This window comes from Penicillium samsonianum (assembly GCF_028829775.1).
Source record: "Penicillium samsonianum strain IBT 33392 chromosome Unknown utg000004l_segment0_segment0, whole genome shotgun sequence".
NCBI classification, from domain to species: domain Eukaryota; kingdom Fungi; phylum Ascomycota; class Eurotiomycetes; order Eurotiales; family Aspergillaceae; genus Penicillium; species Penicillium samsonianum.
In genome coordinates, this window is record NW_026643262.1 from 1349843 (window position 1) to 1364783 (window position 14941).

General features: G+C 50.1%; 7 protein-coding genes across 7 annotated transcripts; 2 read left to right on the plus strand and 5 right to left on the minus strand.

Moving 5' to 3' along the window:
* Positions 1-300: 300 nt before the first annotated feature.
* On the plus strand, positions 301-1926 carry N7471_007432 (membrane insertase OXA1; the record flags this gene model as incomplete). Its single annotated transcript, XM_057280151.1, has 3 exons — positions 301-396; positions 455-1192; positions 1249-1926. 3 exons carry the CDS (start codon positions 301-303, stop codon positions 1924-1926), a joined length of 1512 nt encoding a protein of 503 aa, XP_057134411.1.
* A 300-nt stretch (positions 1927-2226) lies between these two features.
* On the minus strand, positions 2227-3796 carry N7471_007433 (acyltransferase family protein; the record flags this gene model as incomplete). Its single annotated transcript, XM_057280152.1, has 3 exons — positions 2227-2894; positions 2989-3616; positions 3671-3796. The coding sequence occupies 3 exons, from the start codon at positions 3794-3796 to the stop codon at positions 2227-2229; spliced, it is 1422 nt and encodes a 473-aa protein (XP_057134412.1).
* A 1188-nt stretch (positions 3797-4984) lies between these two features.
* On the minus strand, positions 4985-6243 carry N7471_007434 (transcription initiation factor TFIID subunit 11 family protein; the record flags this gene model as incomplete). Its single annotated transcript, XM_057280153.1, has 2 exons — positions 4985-5672; positions 5735-6243. The coding sequence occupies 2 exons, from the start codon at positions 6241-6243 to the stop codon at positions 4985-4987; spliced, it is 1197 nt and encodes a 398-aa protein (XP_057134413.1).
* An 817-nt stretch (positions 6244-7060) lies between these two features.
* On the minus strand, positions 7061-8549 carry N7471_007435 (adenosylmethionine decarboxylase SPE2; the record flags this gene model as incomplete). The annotated part of the gene is made up of 2 exons (XM_057280154.1): positions 7061-8210; positions 8242-8549. 2 exons carry the CDS (start codon positions 8547-8549, stop codon positions 7061-7063), a joined length of 1458 nt encoding a protein of 485 aa, XP_057134414.1.
* A 544-nt stretch (positions 8550-9093) lies between these two features.
* Positions 9094-9306, plus strand: N7471_007436 (uncharacterized protein; the record flags this gene model as incomplete). The annotated part of the gene is made up of 1 exon (XM_057280155.1): positions 9094-9306. The coding sequence occupies one exon, from the start codon at positions 9094-9096 to the stop codon at positions 9304-9306; it is 213 nt and encodes a 70-aa protein (XP_057134415.1).
* A 996-nt stretch (positions 9307-10302) lies between these two features.
* Positions 10303-11742, minus strand: N7471_007437 (TATA-binding protein-associated factor TAF6; the record flags this gene model as incomplete). Its single annotated transcript, XM_057280156.1, has 3 exons — positions 10303-10842; positions 10896-11314; positions 11373-11742. 3 exons carry the CDS (start codon positions 11740-11742, stop codon positions 10303-10305), a joined length of 1329 nt encoding a protein of 442 aa, XP_057134416.1.
* Positions 11743-12308: 566 nt separating this feature from the next.
* On the minus strand, positions 12309-13652 carry sfh5 (CRAL/TRIO domain protein; the record flags this gene model as incomplete). Its single annotated transcript, XM_057280157.1, has 2 exons — positions 12309-12948; positions 13006-13652. The coding sequence occupies 2 exons, from the start codon at positions 13650-13652 to the stop codon at positions 12309-12311; spliced, it is 1287 nt and encodes a 428-aa protein (XP_057134417.1).
* Between the last annotated feature and the right edge of the window lie 1289 nt (positions 13653-14941).

The window sequence follows — 14941 nt, forward strand, 5'->3', positions numbered from 1 at the left end:
CTGGCTTTCTGTGCACACCTGGATTTAGTGGTTGTACATAGACCTGTTGGCTCAGGCAGGGGGGGGCGTTTGGCGAATTAGGATTTACATTTTGCAACCAGCTTTTGTTACAATATTAGAATATCCAAGTCTATGAATTCGATATATGCATATTTCCATATTCGAGTCTCCGTGCCTGTCCTGTCCCGTAGCCGTGATCCGGGGGTATTTACCGCCCGGGCAGAAAAAGTCGCGCCGAAAGGCAGAAGAACAACTCTTCCGTACTGGGTATCTCCCCATCTATAATTATCCCAAAGCACAATGATGGGACCTGTTGGCCTGAAAGGGTCCGGCGCAGCCGCTGCCCTTGCACGTCAGAGGATGACCGCCATGTCCATGTCCCGCTCCTCTCGATCTGTCTGTTTTCCCGTTGACCCGGATTTGCAAAAACATCGAAATTGACTTGGCTTTGCAGATGTCTACCTTGCGGTCACAAAGCCTACGGTTCCCTAGCCAGCGGGGCCAATTGAAGTCAGCGCTATCTGGAAGTGCTCCGTGGCGCATGACACCAGCTGTTGTCGGCCCGGCCGCAGTCCGATTCAATTCCACCTCCTCCGACTCAACACTCCCCGAATTTGCTTTTGATGGCACATTGAAGAATGCGGGAAACATACAGGATATTACCTCGATTCCGGAGAGAATTGGATACCTTAAGGAGCTTGGGCTAGACTTCGGCTGGGGCTTCACGTCGACGATGCAATGGCTTATCGAGCACACTCACATATGGACCGGCTTGCCATGGTGGGCTAGTATCGTGGCTGTCGGTCTTCTGACTCGTGTAGCAATGCTGAAGCCTGTCCTTGGCGCATCCGAGAACGCAGCAAGAATGACCAACGCCAAAGCTAAGACTGACCCCCTCCGGCAAAAAATGGTCGCTGCCTCGACCGAAGGGAACACCCAGGAAGCCCAGATTTTAAGGGCCCAGCTCAAGGAGATCAACGATGAGCACGGAATTAAGGCAATGAAGTCATTTCTTCCAATGTTGCAAATTCCACTTGGTTTCGGATGCTTCCGAGTCGTGCGAGCGATGACTTCGTTGCCAGTGCCGGCCCTGGCCATGGAAACAGCGGGATGGGTTAAGGACCTGACTATTGCCGATCCTACTTACATCTTGCCCATGATTGCTGCGGGCACCCTGTGTTTATCTCTGAAGGTAAGTTCTGGTCTTATGTGGTCTACTATAACTGCGATGTTAACGAAAGACAACAGAGAGGTGGTGAATCCGGCGCCATGCCCATGATGCAAACCGAAGCAGGAAAGTACATCATATATGGTTTCCCTGTCATGTCTTTTGCCTTCATGGCATTCATGCCGAGTGCCCTGCAGTTCTACTTTGTGGCAAGTGGTATTTTCGGCCTGGGTCAAACTTACGTGATCAACTCGGAAGCCTTCCGGAAGTGGATGTCCCTATCGATCGCTAAAAAGCCATCCACTGGGCCGAAATTCTCGGCTGTCACCCAAAGCACCCAAAGCAAGGGCCTTCGCCAACTGCTGGAACGGCTCGAGAAGGAAAAAGCCGCGCAAGAGAAAGCACGCAGCGAACTCTCTGCGTCACCTGCACTGGAAGATGCGAAGATCAGCCTCATTGACCGCATCTACCAGAAATTCGGGAAGGTCGGCTCCGGCTTGTCTAAATCAGTCTCAGAAACCATCGGCACTTCAACAGTCGAGCAGCGTATTGCCAAGGACCACAAGAAGCGTGCAGATGAATACGAACAACAACGAAAGGACGAGGATGAGCTCATGCGGAGAGAGCGTAATGAAGCTCGCCGCAAGGAGCACATGCAAACCCTGGAGAACGAGAGGACCAAGGCAAGCAAGTCTTTGAAGAATACCCAGACGGCTGCTCGCAAACCTAATGGGGGGCGTGGCTCACGCCGTGCTTGATTGGCGTGTGTTTGTACAAACTGTAAATTATGGCGCAGTGGTATTTGCATTTTCTTTTTGTGATTTGAAGAGTAGAGTTTAGTTCGGCCACAATCTCCATTTGGCTATGTACACTTCTATAGAATTGAAGCTTGCATCACTCATCTTGCTATCGCATTGGATAAATACTCGAAGAGCCAGAAAAGGGAAAAACCAGAACAAGTCATACTTACACATGGCCATGGACCAGCCATGTCGAAAAAAAGCAAGTCCCCTAGTCACACAACACCAAAAGCCCAGGTCAAGCCAACTCAATCTAGATCAAGTCGTCTGCATAGGAACCGATTGCAAAGGCAACGGCGTCTTCTCGTCCTCAACAAAAACAGCCCTCTCCAACTTCTGAGTCAGAGAAGCACAGAACGTATCCACATACGCCGTCCACAGCGCAGCAACGAGATACACAAGCCCGATCCAGACCGGAATACTAATACCAACGACCCACGGGGGCCGGATAGGCAACCAGTCATCGCGCTCGTCGTCAGTCAATGGCTCAGGACCCTTCCACGGCTGACCGCTGATACCATATAGCATCCAGCAGAGCACAACGCGCAGCATGGTGCCATGGACGAGGTAGACAGCGAAACTCTGCTTGCCGAACCAGAGGAGGAGTCTGCTAGAGAGGAAGTCTTTCGTCGAAGGGGAGAAAAAGATCGCAAGGATGATCATGTCGATTGCGAGTGCAGTGTAGCGTTTCCCGACGTTGACTTCTGGCGGGAATATGTATTGGCTTGCCTCGAGCATCACGTCAGACCAACCTGCCCATTCGGGATTTTCACCGGGGTATGAAGCGAGGAGCAATGCGACAATAGTGAGTGGGATAGTGAGCATCTTCCGGCCTCGCGGGTGTTTTTCTATCCAGTCTTTGAGGGCTGTGTGGTAGGAGAAGTCACTAAGGAGCATGCCGTAGATGGCCTGCGTTTGGAAGGTTTCTATAGAATCAGCATTAGCAATGCATTGGTCTTTTTATCCCCCCGGATGCACTAGATTAAAGGCTCATATGTTGTTTCCACAAGCAACACTCACCTATATCCTTGCCAGCATTCTGATGGAAATACAACAACATGCCAATATAGACCACAACCCTATACCGAAACTTGACGAACATAGTCGCAGAAAGCACCAGATAAACCAACATAGACGACCAAAGCAGCGGCAGAAGCGCCCACTGATGATCATCGTATGCCATATAACCCGTCGTCCAAGTCGACAAGAAATTCATTGGCAAACGAATAAGTTCCTTCCAAAAGGAATCCTCTAAATCCGGTGCCGCATACCGACACCACCAGCAATCGGACCTATTGGCAACTATAAAACCGCCGAATTGCGCGACAGTCCACGAGATGAAAAGGGCAATCGTCGCAGGGAAGATCAGTCGTGGCGGTCGACGAAATGCGCTCTTTGCTATTGTTTCGAATGCTCCTGTTGTATCACCTACTCGCGACAGCTTGAGGGGCTTTAGCGCGCAGACGTAGCCGGTTAGGAAGGCGAAGATGGTTACACCCAAGCGGCCTTGCCAGGGGATGCGGAGGATGGGCCATTGGAGGATTCGTGGGCTGGCGTCTTCGTTGTCGCGTGGTGAGAATAGCTCATAGTCCCAGGCTCGGGTGAGATGGGTTATCACTACTAGGAATGAGGCGATTCCTCGAAGGCCCTAGAAGTTAAACATGTTAGATTGTATCATGCACTATCTGTTTTCAGAACATACATCAATCCATTTAACACTCTTTTTGGGGTCTCCTTTCTCTGATGGATCCCCGGAGGACCAAGGCAAGGCTGTGGGTATTGTATCTATTAAACGAGTGTATAAGTGAGAGGGTTGGAGGTATTGCATTATAAATAGATGTCCAAGATGCCAATATTCGAATGAAAACCAGGCTATGAAATAACAAGGCAGATTGAGCGTCGACTAGCCCACTCCAACCGAAAATGAAGAAATAAAAAGAAGGACTATGAACAGTAAAAGAAACACAAAGAAAGCTGAGACATCGAAGAAACTGGGATAGTAACCCCCCCCCCCCCCCGGCAATCACATCAAGAAAAAGGCTGCCAAGAAAGAAAGGAGTTGAGTCGACGTGGCCCTGCAAGTGCCAGCCCTTATGTTGTCCAGATCCAATCGCAGATTCCTTGAGAAGGAGGTGGACTATGGACTATGTAGTCCCACATTGCAGAATTGGATAAAAAATTACCCAATAAATAGAAAACGCCACTCGGATAGCAGCCCTTGCTGCACATGCGCTGTGGCTTTCTGCAGGGTCGATTGATCTACCTCATTTCTGTTCTTGAGATGATTGGGGATAACCCTATGTTGTACCATTGCCATTTAGTCCATCTACTCCGTACTCCGTATCTTATATGACATTGAGAATAGCCCTAATTCCAAAATAGCCAGTGTATCCAATCAGACCTAGGTATATAGGCAGCGGTATGGAAGTTTTGAAAAGCACCAACCTACTGTAAATAGCGTCATTCTGGAGGACATGGCGGTGCTTGGCGTGTCTATTACACTAAACTTGACTGATTCGAAGGCAACAGCGATTCGACACATAGGATATTGCGAGTGAGAGACCGAGGGAAGGAAGAGAATGGAACATACATATAATTATCCCTAGACACAGGCTTATGATATAGCTAGCCAATATGAATCATGTTTGCCTGCATAGAGTACATACGGAGTAGAGGCGTTGTAAATGCCACGGGCATTCATTCCTCGCCCCTGCTAAGATCGAGGGCTTCCATCTAGTGGAATGTGTGATTGGATACGGCATATGTTCTAAATTTAAGACTGGGGTTCCATTACGGAGTACAAGGGGGACAGTAAATAAAGTCCCAGTGAGGGTATCTCAAGTCTGCTAATAGTACACAATGTGTGGCCGAAGAGAATAATCATATCAAAGCCGAAACAGACCCAGTCTGCCGTAAGAATTTCCCCGCAAAGCCCAGATCGCCAATCCTAGTGTATTAGATATGAAAAAAAGTAAAACAAAGCCCGCCGATATGCAATGAAAGACTGGTTGGGTTATTATCGGAAAAGCCTTCTTCCACCTGCACTTCCCGAGTTCCACGTGAATGAGCCACGAACTCCCAGGTTCTCCAGACTCAATCCAGAGTAACCGACTCCACCACCTTCGCCATCACGCTTTGTCCGCCGTACCGCTTCACGCAGATGTGACGGTAGAAGCTGGCCACGGTGTGGGTTTGGTGGAGGACGGAACTCGCGTCTGGCGCGGAGAGGAATGGGAGTTGGGTGAGGAGAGGATGTTGTCGAGTTCTGATGAGTAGGGATAGAGGGTGTAGGCGTACGGTTAGAGTCATGTGGTTCTTTCTTAATTCCGTTGCTGAAAGAGGCTGACGCCGATCCGGGGACTGGTGTGCCTCCGGGGGTTGGCGTAGAGGGTTTTGAATTTGCGTTCACACCTGAGGCTTTCGCCTGAGCCGCGGCTTCGGCAGCGGCTTCTTCGGCTTCGAACGCATCGCGCGCAGCAAGGTCGTGTGCTTCGGCCCATTGGGTCTGGACCGTTCGCGCCATTTCAATCATTTCACCAGCGAAGACCTTGGTGAAACCGTTGACAGTCGTCACCACGCTGGCTGGAACGGACTGTGAGAGGGCATGGTTCACGATACGGCGGAGTGTTTCTTTGCGCAGCTTCGCTCGCTTGAACAGATCATATCGCTCCGATTGCATGGGGTTGAAAGCATCAACCAGAATCCTGCGCAAGACCAACATTAGCTTCATCCAATATTACCAGAATGGCAGCAGGGGAAAACGTACGCTAGGTTCTTCTTCTCAGCCTCTGTATCCGTCGCTCCTTCTTGCTGCCCGAATAGCTCTGCCTCATCGTCATCGTCATAATCGTCCGCATCGTCCGCACCCCCACCGCCACCTCCACCTCCAGAAGGACCACCTCTAACCGAACCCTCGTTATCGACTGATCCGAACCGTGTAGAATCTCCCGCCCTGGTGCTGAGAGCATCCTCACGCTCCCGTTCCCGCTCTTTCTCGGCTTTACTCTTGCGTCCTCGTTTCTTTCCCCGTGCGGCACCAGAGAAGATTCCATCTGCGCTTGCTCCGCCCAGACTCCCTGTAAAACTGCCTGTCACGCTCCCGGCTTCACTGGTACCACCAAAACTGCGATCTCCAACATCGATGCCGGTCGGGAATGAAGTCTGGCGGAGTGGGTGCATGCGCTGCTTCTTGCCAAGCGGCTGTGAGGCGGAGGAGGCGATGGAGGGTCGTTTGAGGGGGTTGGATGATGATTGGTATGGTGGTGGTGACGACATTTTGAGAGGCTGTATTGGATAAATAGGGGCGGGGTGTGATGCGCGTATGATGGTTCGATAAACTCGTATCCAAAACAGTTGCTGCGAGGATGCTTAGTTTACTCGACAGAGTATGAGCGCAAGCTGAAGCTCTATTGAGGGCCGAGGATTTCGCGCTGCGCTGTTGCGCCGGGCGCAGGAAGGTGGATATCAACCTCGGAATGGAATGAAAAAGGAATGTTAGTCTCGAGTGATAGTAAGATATCTCTCAAAGGACCATAGATAGCGATATAATTTTGCGGCGGGGTTTCGATGAAAGTAGCTGGTTGCAATCGATTGGAAGCAATTTGGACGAGACACGAGATAACGACGCATCTCACCGCCTTCCGTCTTGTGAACTATAGCCCTATTTTATCGGACACTGTACGGGAATTCTTAGAATTTACACTCTACACTGAAGGCAATGTGATGCAGAAAATGATTATTGTGGTTCAATATGCTTGGGTCGACTCCGCAAATGAGTCTTCGAAACCAGGTATTATGTATGATCAAAGGAATGACAGAACAACGAAATTCCGAGAAAAATCGAAGCTCGATACACCTATGGTTCAAGATTTTCAACTCAACCACTGTAACAAATGAAAGAATGAATCGCTCAGCTTAATCATGCGATGCTGTGCACTATGTAAGGAAACGAGATTGACACAAAAAATGAACAAAGCAGAGGGAACTGTGCAGGTATTGAATGCCAAACTTGACAGAACCCGAAACGGATAGAAAGGTCACAACCGCGAGGAGAGAATAGTCCAATGGCGGATGGCTGAAGAACCAAGTCACCTCAGAATCCCTTCTCTCCAAGTCGCGGTGCCCCCCCTTTCCAGTCATTGCGTTCGTAGTAACGGAACACAAGATCATAACCGTTCAGGTCATGGACGATGCGGTCGACACGACGGTAGCCTTCGACGTGCTCCATCTTGTTGCTGCGGCGAAGAGCCTGGCGCTGAGCGTGCGCCACATCATGCTGCCCATTCGCCTCCTCGAGCTCATCCAACGCAGGCTTAGTCTCGAACAAGGTGATGCTGAAACGGCCAGGCTTGAAGATGGCAACAACCTGCTGGATGATGTCGGCGGTGGCCTTGCCGTTCTGAGAGTGCGGGACGTTGGTCTCAAAAGACGCGTACGAACACTGAGGCTCCGGTGTGACATGCACGGTGAAGTAGTGGGTCGGGGCGTTGCCATCAGGAGCCGGCACAACGCCATTGGCAGAGAAGCCACATGGAGTGAAGAGGTACGCGTCGATGCGAGCATCCGGGAACTTGCTCTTGGGATACACGTCGGACAGGCCGCATGACTCAGACACAACAGTGCCCAAAGCGTGGCCCTCGGTGGTTAGCTCCGGCGGCAGGATGCCACCAGTCTCCTCATCCATGTCGGAGGTGTTGCTGAAGACGTCAAGATGATCAGTACCATCGTCTTTCTCGCGGTGACGCTTCTCGGCCACAGCAGTAGCGTTTTCAAGGTAGAACTGCTTCGCATTTTCCTCGTCAAGGTCGGTCATCAGAACCTCGAGGGTCTCATCGTGCTCATCACAATCAGTGCGCATTTTGGCGTCAGGGAAGCTGAGGACCTTGGTTTCGGTCTCGTGGAAGTCAACCTCCTCCTTGGGACTCGCCGGTGGGGTGAGCACGGTGCCAGGCTCGGTAAGGTAGAGATACCAATGTTCTCCATTCATCTTCCCGATCATGTAGGCGCTGCCGTTGACGAACAACCTATCCATAGATCGCACCTCATCGCGCCAGCTGCGGTGAGGGCCACGCTGACGGTCAGGGAACAGGAAGTTCTTCCGGCTGTAGAAGACTCGGTAAGGAGCCGCAGCCACCGTGATACCCCGGGATGGAGGAGCGGTGGCGCGTGGGAACCCTGCGAACAATGCAGCGATTTCCAAGATGCGGGGAAGTCCCCGAGAGCAAGGTGGTGGTTCCGCACGTCTTGAGAATCAACTTGTGCGGCCAGACAAACATGCTGGACTCGGACAGAAGGTAGGCGTCCATCTCATCGGAGGTGATAACGGAAAGCACCTGGCAGTTGACCAGGTCCAACATATCCTTCCAGATTTCCCCGGGCACTTTCTTAAGGCCTTCGGGGCCGGCGGCGCCTAGTTCAGCGGCGGATGGTGCAAACCATACCTCGAGAAGCTTCTCAGGACCTTCGAAAGCATTGGTCGAGTCGAGATCCTGAGTGGCCTCATAGTTGATTGTCAGAGACGGCGTCCCCGCGAACGAGGATGGCGAGGTGGTGTAGTTCGTTGGAATGCCGACGTAAACCATGATGACTGATGTAGCTTGAGCTGTTGTACTTGTGTATTAAACGAAGCAGGAACAGTGACGTCGAACCGCCCTATGTACTTCGATGAAGATAGGCTGTAGAAGCACTGTCTACTTGCCCAGACGAACAAGGGGGCGATGCCCGTCTGAGAAGAGAAGGCCCTGAAACAAAAACTTAACTGGTCAGACCAGGCGGATATAATCTCCAAACAGACCGAAGGGCTGCTAAGGAGGGCGGAAGGCGAAGGACAAGAAGAAGATGCTAAGAGAAATGGTGACTAGCAGTCGGCACCCTCGTCCTGGAAGATACCGATACCGGTCAAAGTATCGGGTCTAGCAGACGAGAATTCTGCTTTGGAAAAAAAAAGTGTATTGGAAAACGTGGGAGTTGGTGACGACGGGAGTCGCGTTATCGAGGCCTAGAGCAGTATGATGGTTAGAAACAGTGCTATAAGAGAAGATAGACATATTGTAATTCATTTGTTGTATTCGAGATCATGGCATTGACCATGATATCCCGATCCAATGGCTTTGATTGCCTTTGGCAATGGCACTTTCCCAAAGGCAGAGAGGGAATCACACTTACTTCGCGGGCTTGGACAAGAATCGCAGAAGGTCAGTTGGGCTCATGGAAGGCGAAGACAAGTTCGGCTTAGATCAGCACGAGGTAGCGGAGGGCTACAGTCGTGAACATCGGCAGGGTTTGTCTGTAGGACAGTCTCACCCAGAAGCCCAATGGGTGCCCGAGATCAGGAATTGATTACTCAAGGGCTGGAGGGAACAAGGAATCTCTCGCTAAAAAAAAATTGGCGAAGCAGTTTTTGTTGCTTGGTGACCTCGAGGAGGGGAAGTGCAAAATGTTTGCTGCCAGTTCGGTTGGTAATGAGTGATTTTGTCTGTGGGCCCGCGATAAGGTGGGGCAGAACGGATCAAAATCTGTCTGACATCAGGGAACAAAATTGTGTTAGTTGGTATTTCAATTGCAGGAAATATATTGGAGTCTGTAATATGTTACACACAAATTGGGCAAGTTAACTGCAGTAAGATACAGACCGTCACGGACGATTTCGACCTGTCAGAAGGGAAATAGGGGGAGAAAAACCCCCCCCCCCCCCCCCCCCTAAAGCGGACGAGGCCCCGGTACTCACACGAGCGGTGATTCCAGGCAGAATTAGACTTTGCTCCTGACGCTACCTAGGTATTATATAAGATTATCCTGACTCAGCATATAGCGGAGCCCAAGCGGGGAGATTTGAAGATGTACTATGCACCCAGGGGGCCTCTCTATATATAGGGCTACAACTATGAATGTACCAAGTACACGGTAGGAATGTCGATATCAAGCCACTGCCGATGGAGAAATACGAGTGACCGAACACCGCAAAACTATGAGTCAACTGGGCCTCTAAGGAAGTCCAAGATTAGCTCAGGCCTACTCAGTAACCTTGGAAGCAAAAAGCGAAGCCCTTGGTTTCCCGAGAACAAGAATAGAAAAGAAAAGCCAAGATAGGTATCACAGAGGCAATCCACTACGTAAGCAGGATATCCATGAATATACAGGTTACCATATGAAACACACTGATCAATGGCTGTGTCATGTAATTAAAAACATATCCAGAGGCTGAATATGTCTACCTAGGTATCCATAATCCCCGAACCAACGCCCGAGATAACGCCATGTCGCATGAAGAAATCATCTCGACCTCATTTGCAAAAGCACCCGAGAGATATCATGCAGAAAACCCAGAAAAGTCATTCATGCTTCCAAAATGATATGCGCTAACTGCACCTCACCAGCCTCCACAATCCTTGCCGTAATGATATCACCGACCTTGTCAACAAGTCTGGAGCGGAGGTCGTCTGTGACAGTATGACCATTGGTCAAAAACGGTTGGCTACCACGCAGCGAGGCCAACACAGCCACAAGTGCATTCAGAACTCGCTCCGCAGCTGGCCGACGAGCAGCATCGTCCAAGCCATCGTTGAGAAGTTTGGTATATTCGGGCAGATTGGGAATGACAAGCACTCGGATTACTTCAGAGCCGCCGACAGATTGCAGTCCGATGATGGCACCATAGTGAGCACCGAATGGCTTTGCAGGGTCGAGGAAGGTCTTGAGACAGGAGCGCACGAGTCGAGGCTTGAGCATGTGAGACGAATGGGAGTACTTTTTGGCGATGAGACTGAGGAGAGAGGCGGCCATATCGCGCAGAGCGAATGACTCCACGAGATCCGCAGTTCCACCAAGCTGTCGGCCGATGAGACAGGTAAGAATGGATGGTACGAGGGATGCGATCTGATGCGGTTAGCGTTTGAACATGTTCTTCCAATATGGCAGGGTCTACTCACGTAAGGGTCCACGTAAAGTGACTGGTTCTGGACCAGCGCCTCGGCCATGTGCATCACTTGAGTAAGAACGAAAACATTCTTGAGACTGTGCGTGACCTTCTCGGCAATGAATTGGACAAAGTATGGCACCAGCTGGTGCAGACCTGGGTCCTCGCGAAGGCTGGAATACCCGGAGGTGCGATAATCCTCGCTGGTTTCGTGCAAAAAGGCACTGCAGACCTTTTCAAAGTAGAGCTGGAGTTCCCTTGAAAGCACATGCTTGACCAGTGGCTTGACAGCCACATCGCCTGTGCCACTAATTGCCGCCAGTGTGGAGTTAGCGTTCGGACCCTTGGAGACCAGTTCGAGGTTGCGAGAATCGGCAGCGGTTGGGTTCTGAGGGATCGATGGCTGCACACCTTCGACAGCCAACCAGTGGGCTAGAATAGACGTTAGTGGTTAGACGGCACATCGAAGTAGGGAAGAGTATCCACTCACCAGTGAAGGAGACTTCGCGGGGAACTTTTGGCAGAGGCGCATTGATCAACTTCTCAAAGTCCACCTCCTCATCTTCAACGTAGAACAGCGGTTGGCCAGGTCCTAAAGACGCTTCGCCGAACTTCAACGGACGGGTGGAGTCGTAGCCATACAATGGCTCCACGTCCAGGTTGCGCAACGCCAGCGCGATGTCTTGAGTGGTAAGAACGGTGCGCTTACAGTGGCGCATACACTTCAGCGCTTCCTCGAGCACCTGCGCAACTCGATATTCGACGTCCCGGGCGAGATTCTCGGTCACATCGTTATTGAGGTTGAGGATACCGACGGATTCGGCGACATCGCGGATGTTATCGGGGTTCCAGACAGACATGGTGAAAGGGTGTAGTCTGGAACGAAGAGGGGAAGATCGAGATAAATCCGGATTCAGGTAATAATGGTGCTATCGCGAAAAGTGAGGTGAACAGGCGAGGGACGAGGGGGCAGATGAGGTTTAGAAGGCGAGTCGCATTCTGAGGCCACCGCCAGCGGATCCACAGATTAGACAATAACAGCCTTTCTATTGAGTCGGTATTGTGTTTAAACGATGAATGAAACGCGGCAAATTTCAATGGATAAATGGAACAAAGTGAACAAGCGCCGCCTGGAAGATGAAAGCTTGTCGATAAGAGTTGCGCGAGTGGTTCTGCAGTCACCCGTATAAGCTGCCCTGCAGCCTACATGTACATTGAGATACTTTTGCTTCATGAAAACATCAATCTTTCGCTATCATCACAAACAGATAATGATAAAATTAAGTATGGCTAACCATGAGGTACTAACAATACAGTGCATCTTGAGAGAGCACACCAATGACCTGAAACCAGGTACACAAGAGCGGGGAGTGCTATTCACTGCTCCTCCGGGTATCATAACAGACAACACCAGCCAAATATTGATCTACTGGGCTCCATCCTTTGCAGTTTCTTCCTTCAGAGACTCAGTGAGAATATCTGCTTTGGCAGGCTCCTTGGCAGTCTCCTCCTGGGGTGCCTGCGCCTTGGGAGTTTCTTCCTTCAATGGCGCCTCCTCCTTGATGGGTTCAGCAACAGCAGGCTCCTCAGCAGACTTGCCCTTGCCCTTGGTCTCCTGTTCCTTGTCATCGACCAGTGGGATGAGCCTAGCGTTCTCCTTCAGCTCCGGACCCTTGCCACCATAAACTTTGGGAATTTGTTCAGCAATAGAAGGAGAGAACTCCCGAGCCAAATTGGCGCCATTCGTGATCGGGTGGAACTTGCGCGTGGTGTTCCGGCTCAGGATGAGCTTCATAGCAGTGAACATCCAGCCCATGATAGCAGGAACGTTGACGAAGAACTTCTCACTCAGGAGCTCTGGGTATGCTGTAGCGAAGACTTCGATGACCTTCTTGGTTGCGGCACGGACAGATGGATCCATACGGAAGAACTTGACATTCAAGTAATCGTGCACTTGGATCATCTGGTAGGGATCCTCGCCATCGTACTCGATGACCTCGGTGGCATCCTTCATCTTCAGGTCCTGTACGGCGAGTTCCATGAGAGCGGCGCGCCATTGGACGAATCTGCGGCCAGTTAGCATTAATTTCAATTATAAATGAATTTTCATGCCGGGTTCTTACTCGTCTGTATCCGCGAATGTCGTACCGATATCCTTCACGGCTCCGTAGATGTTCCAAGTAAACACCAAGGGCCGTCCGTTCTCCTCATAGGTCGTCAGATATCCCAAACCCCCGAACTTAGCCGCGCTGTATTTCGCGGACTCTGCCAATGCTAATGGGTTCACGTCCTTGCGCCATTGGAGTGCCTTGCTAAGCTGGGTCTCGGCGGCTTTGGCATTGCCTTCGTTTGCGCGCAGGAACTTGATCAACACGTTGACAGTGGGAATATCGTCGCTATCCTTGAGTGGCACTCCCCACATCTCAGTGTGACCAATGTTTCCGACGATGGTTGGCAGGCGGTTGAACAACTCACCCAACGCCGGGTTCTTGCTTAGGTAGGATGGCTTCTCAACCTTGGGTTCTTCAGACTTTGTCGCCTCGGGCCCTGCAGTGGCAGCGGTGGAGGCAGTAGCATCATTTGCAGCTACTTCCTCCTTGACTGGGGCACTGGCAGGTTCATCTTTGGCTGCAGTCTGTTCGGTATTTTCATCAGCAGTCGCGGGAGTTTCCACGGGCTTATCGACTGCTTCCACGGTTTCCTCGGGCTTCTCAGGCACAACCGGCGCAACCGGCGCAACAGGCGCATTCTGATCAGCTGTGTCCGGCATGATTGATATGATTGAAATGGAGGGTGTGTTGAGGTTAGAGGAAATAGGGGTTTTTGAATTCACAGGGGTTGCAGTTGCCTTGTCACTAATCGGGCCACTTATCAATCCCCCCACCTATCAGCTATATTGCGTTGTTTCAAGACATATCACATCCACCTTGAATGTATTTTTATTTTTCTAACGGTGTTTCCTAAGTTGTATGTTTTTGTTCTATGCCATTTTTTAATCCAGAACATGTGAATATTAATATTGTATTTGCTTTGGGATGAAACGAAGCAAGTGTGAAACTATAAGCTGGAATTTTTCATACACTTCTGATTTTCCAATTGGATATCCTGGGAGATTCCTAGCCCATATGCACAGCTCATATAGATTTCAATAGCTCCAATAATTGTCATAGATATTCATATGCATCTGAATCAAGTAGCCATATCGCATTCTCCGGACTTGCTTGCCCCTAGTACACTACTCCCAAACTCGTTATACCACTGCTTACATGGGTTTCTATCCAACTTTGTAGCCCACGTTCCACTTCATAGCATACCTCTGGTACGACTCAATAAGGACCAATGCGAGACTACCGGCCCTTTCTGACTTGGTTGAATTTAACGTATCTATGTATATTTCAGACGAGGGGAAAGAGAAGCTCAGAGTTGCTTGCTACTTTAGTATTATAACTTGTAGGTCAAATGCTTCTTTAAGATTCACCAGAAATGACTAGGTAGTTTTCAAGATAGTATTAGCTGGCCAATACATTCACTTGCAACCTCAAGACTACCCCTTTGTCATAATTTTTCCAAAGACCGACCGTCTGCATGGGAAGCATAAGGAGGGCCTCTGGGCAAAGTTCCGAGCGAAACAAGAGGAGAAGTCTCGCGCGCTACCATTGTGATAGGCGGGCTTCTTGTTGAAAGACTAAGATTCCAACGGCACTTTCTTCGGTAATTTCGATAACTTTGGCCACTACCATGAGGCCAAGGGATTGGCTGATATGGAGTTTCTTTATATATAGATGGTTAGAAAGTAAGCGAAATTGATTCTCACTAGGTATCATAGATTACTTTCTCTAGGGTAGATAGGCAGTAGCTTGAAAAACTTCCAAGGTTGTTCTTTTAAAATACTTGTCAGATTTCATAGTCCTACCTATGTAGCTTCTTCAACTCTTCAATGAAATAACCTCAAATTGCACCATGCATCTTGAGGTCTCCGTAGACCTCTCCTAACAAGATTGCTTTGGAAGATGATTATACTTGAACTAAATTCCCATGCAGATCATGAGACTGGTAAAC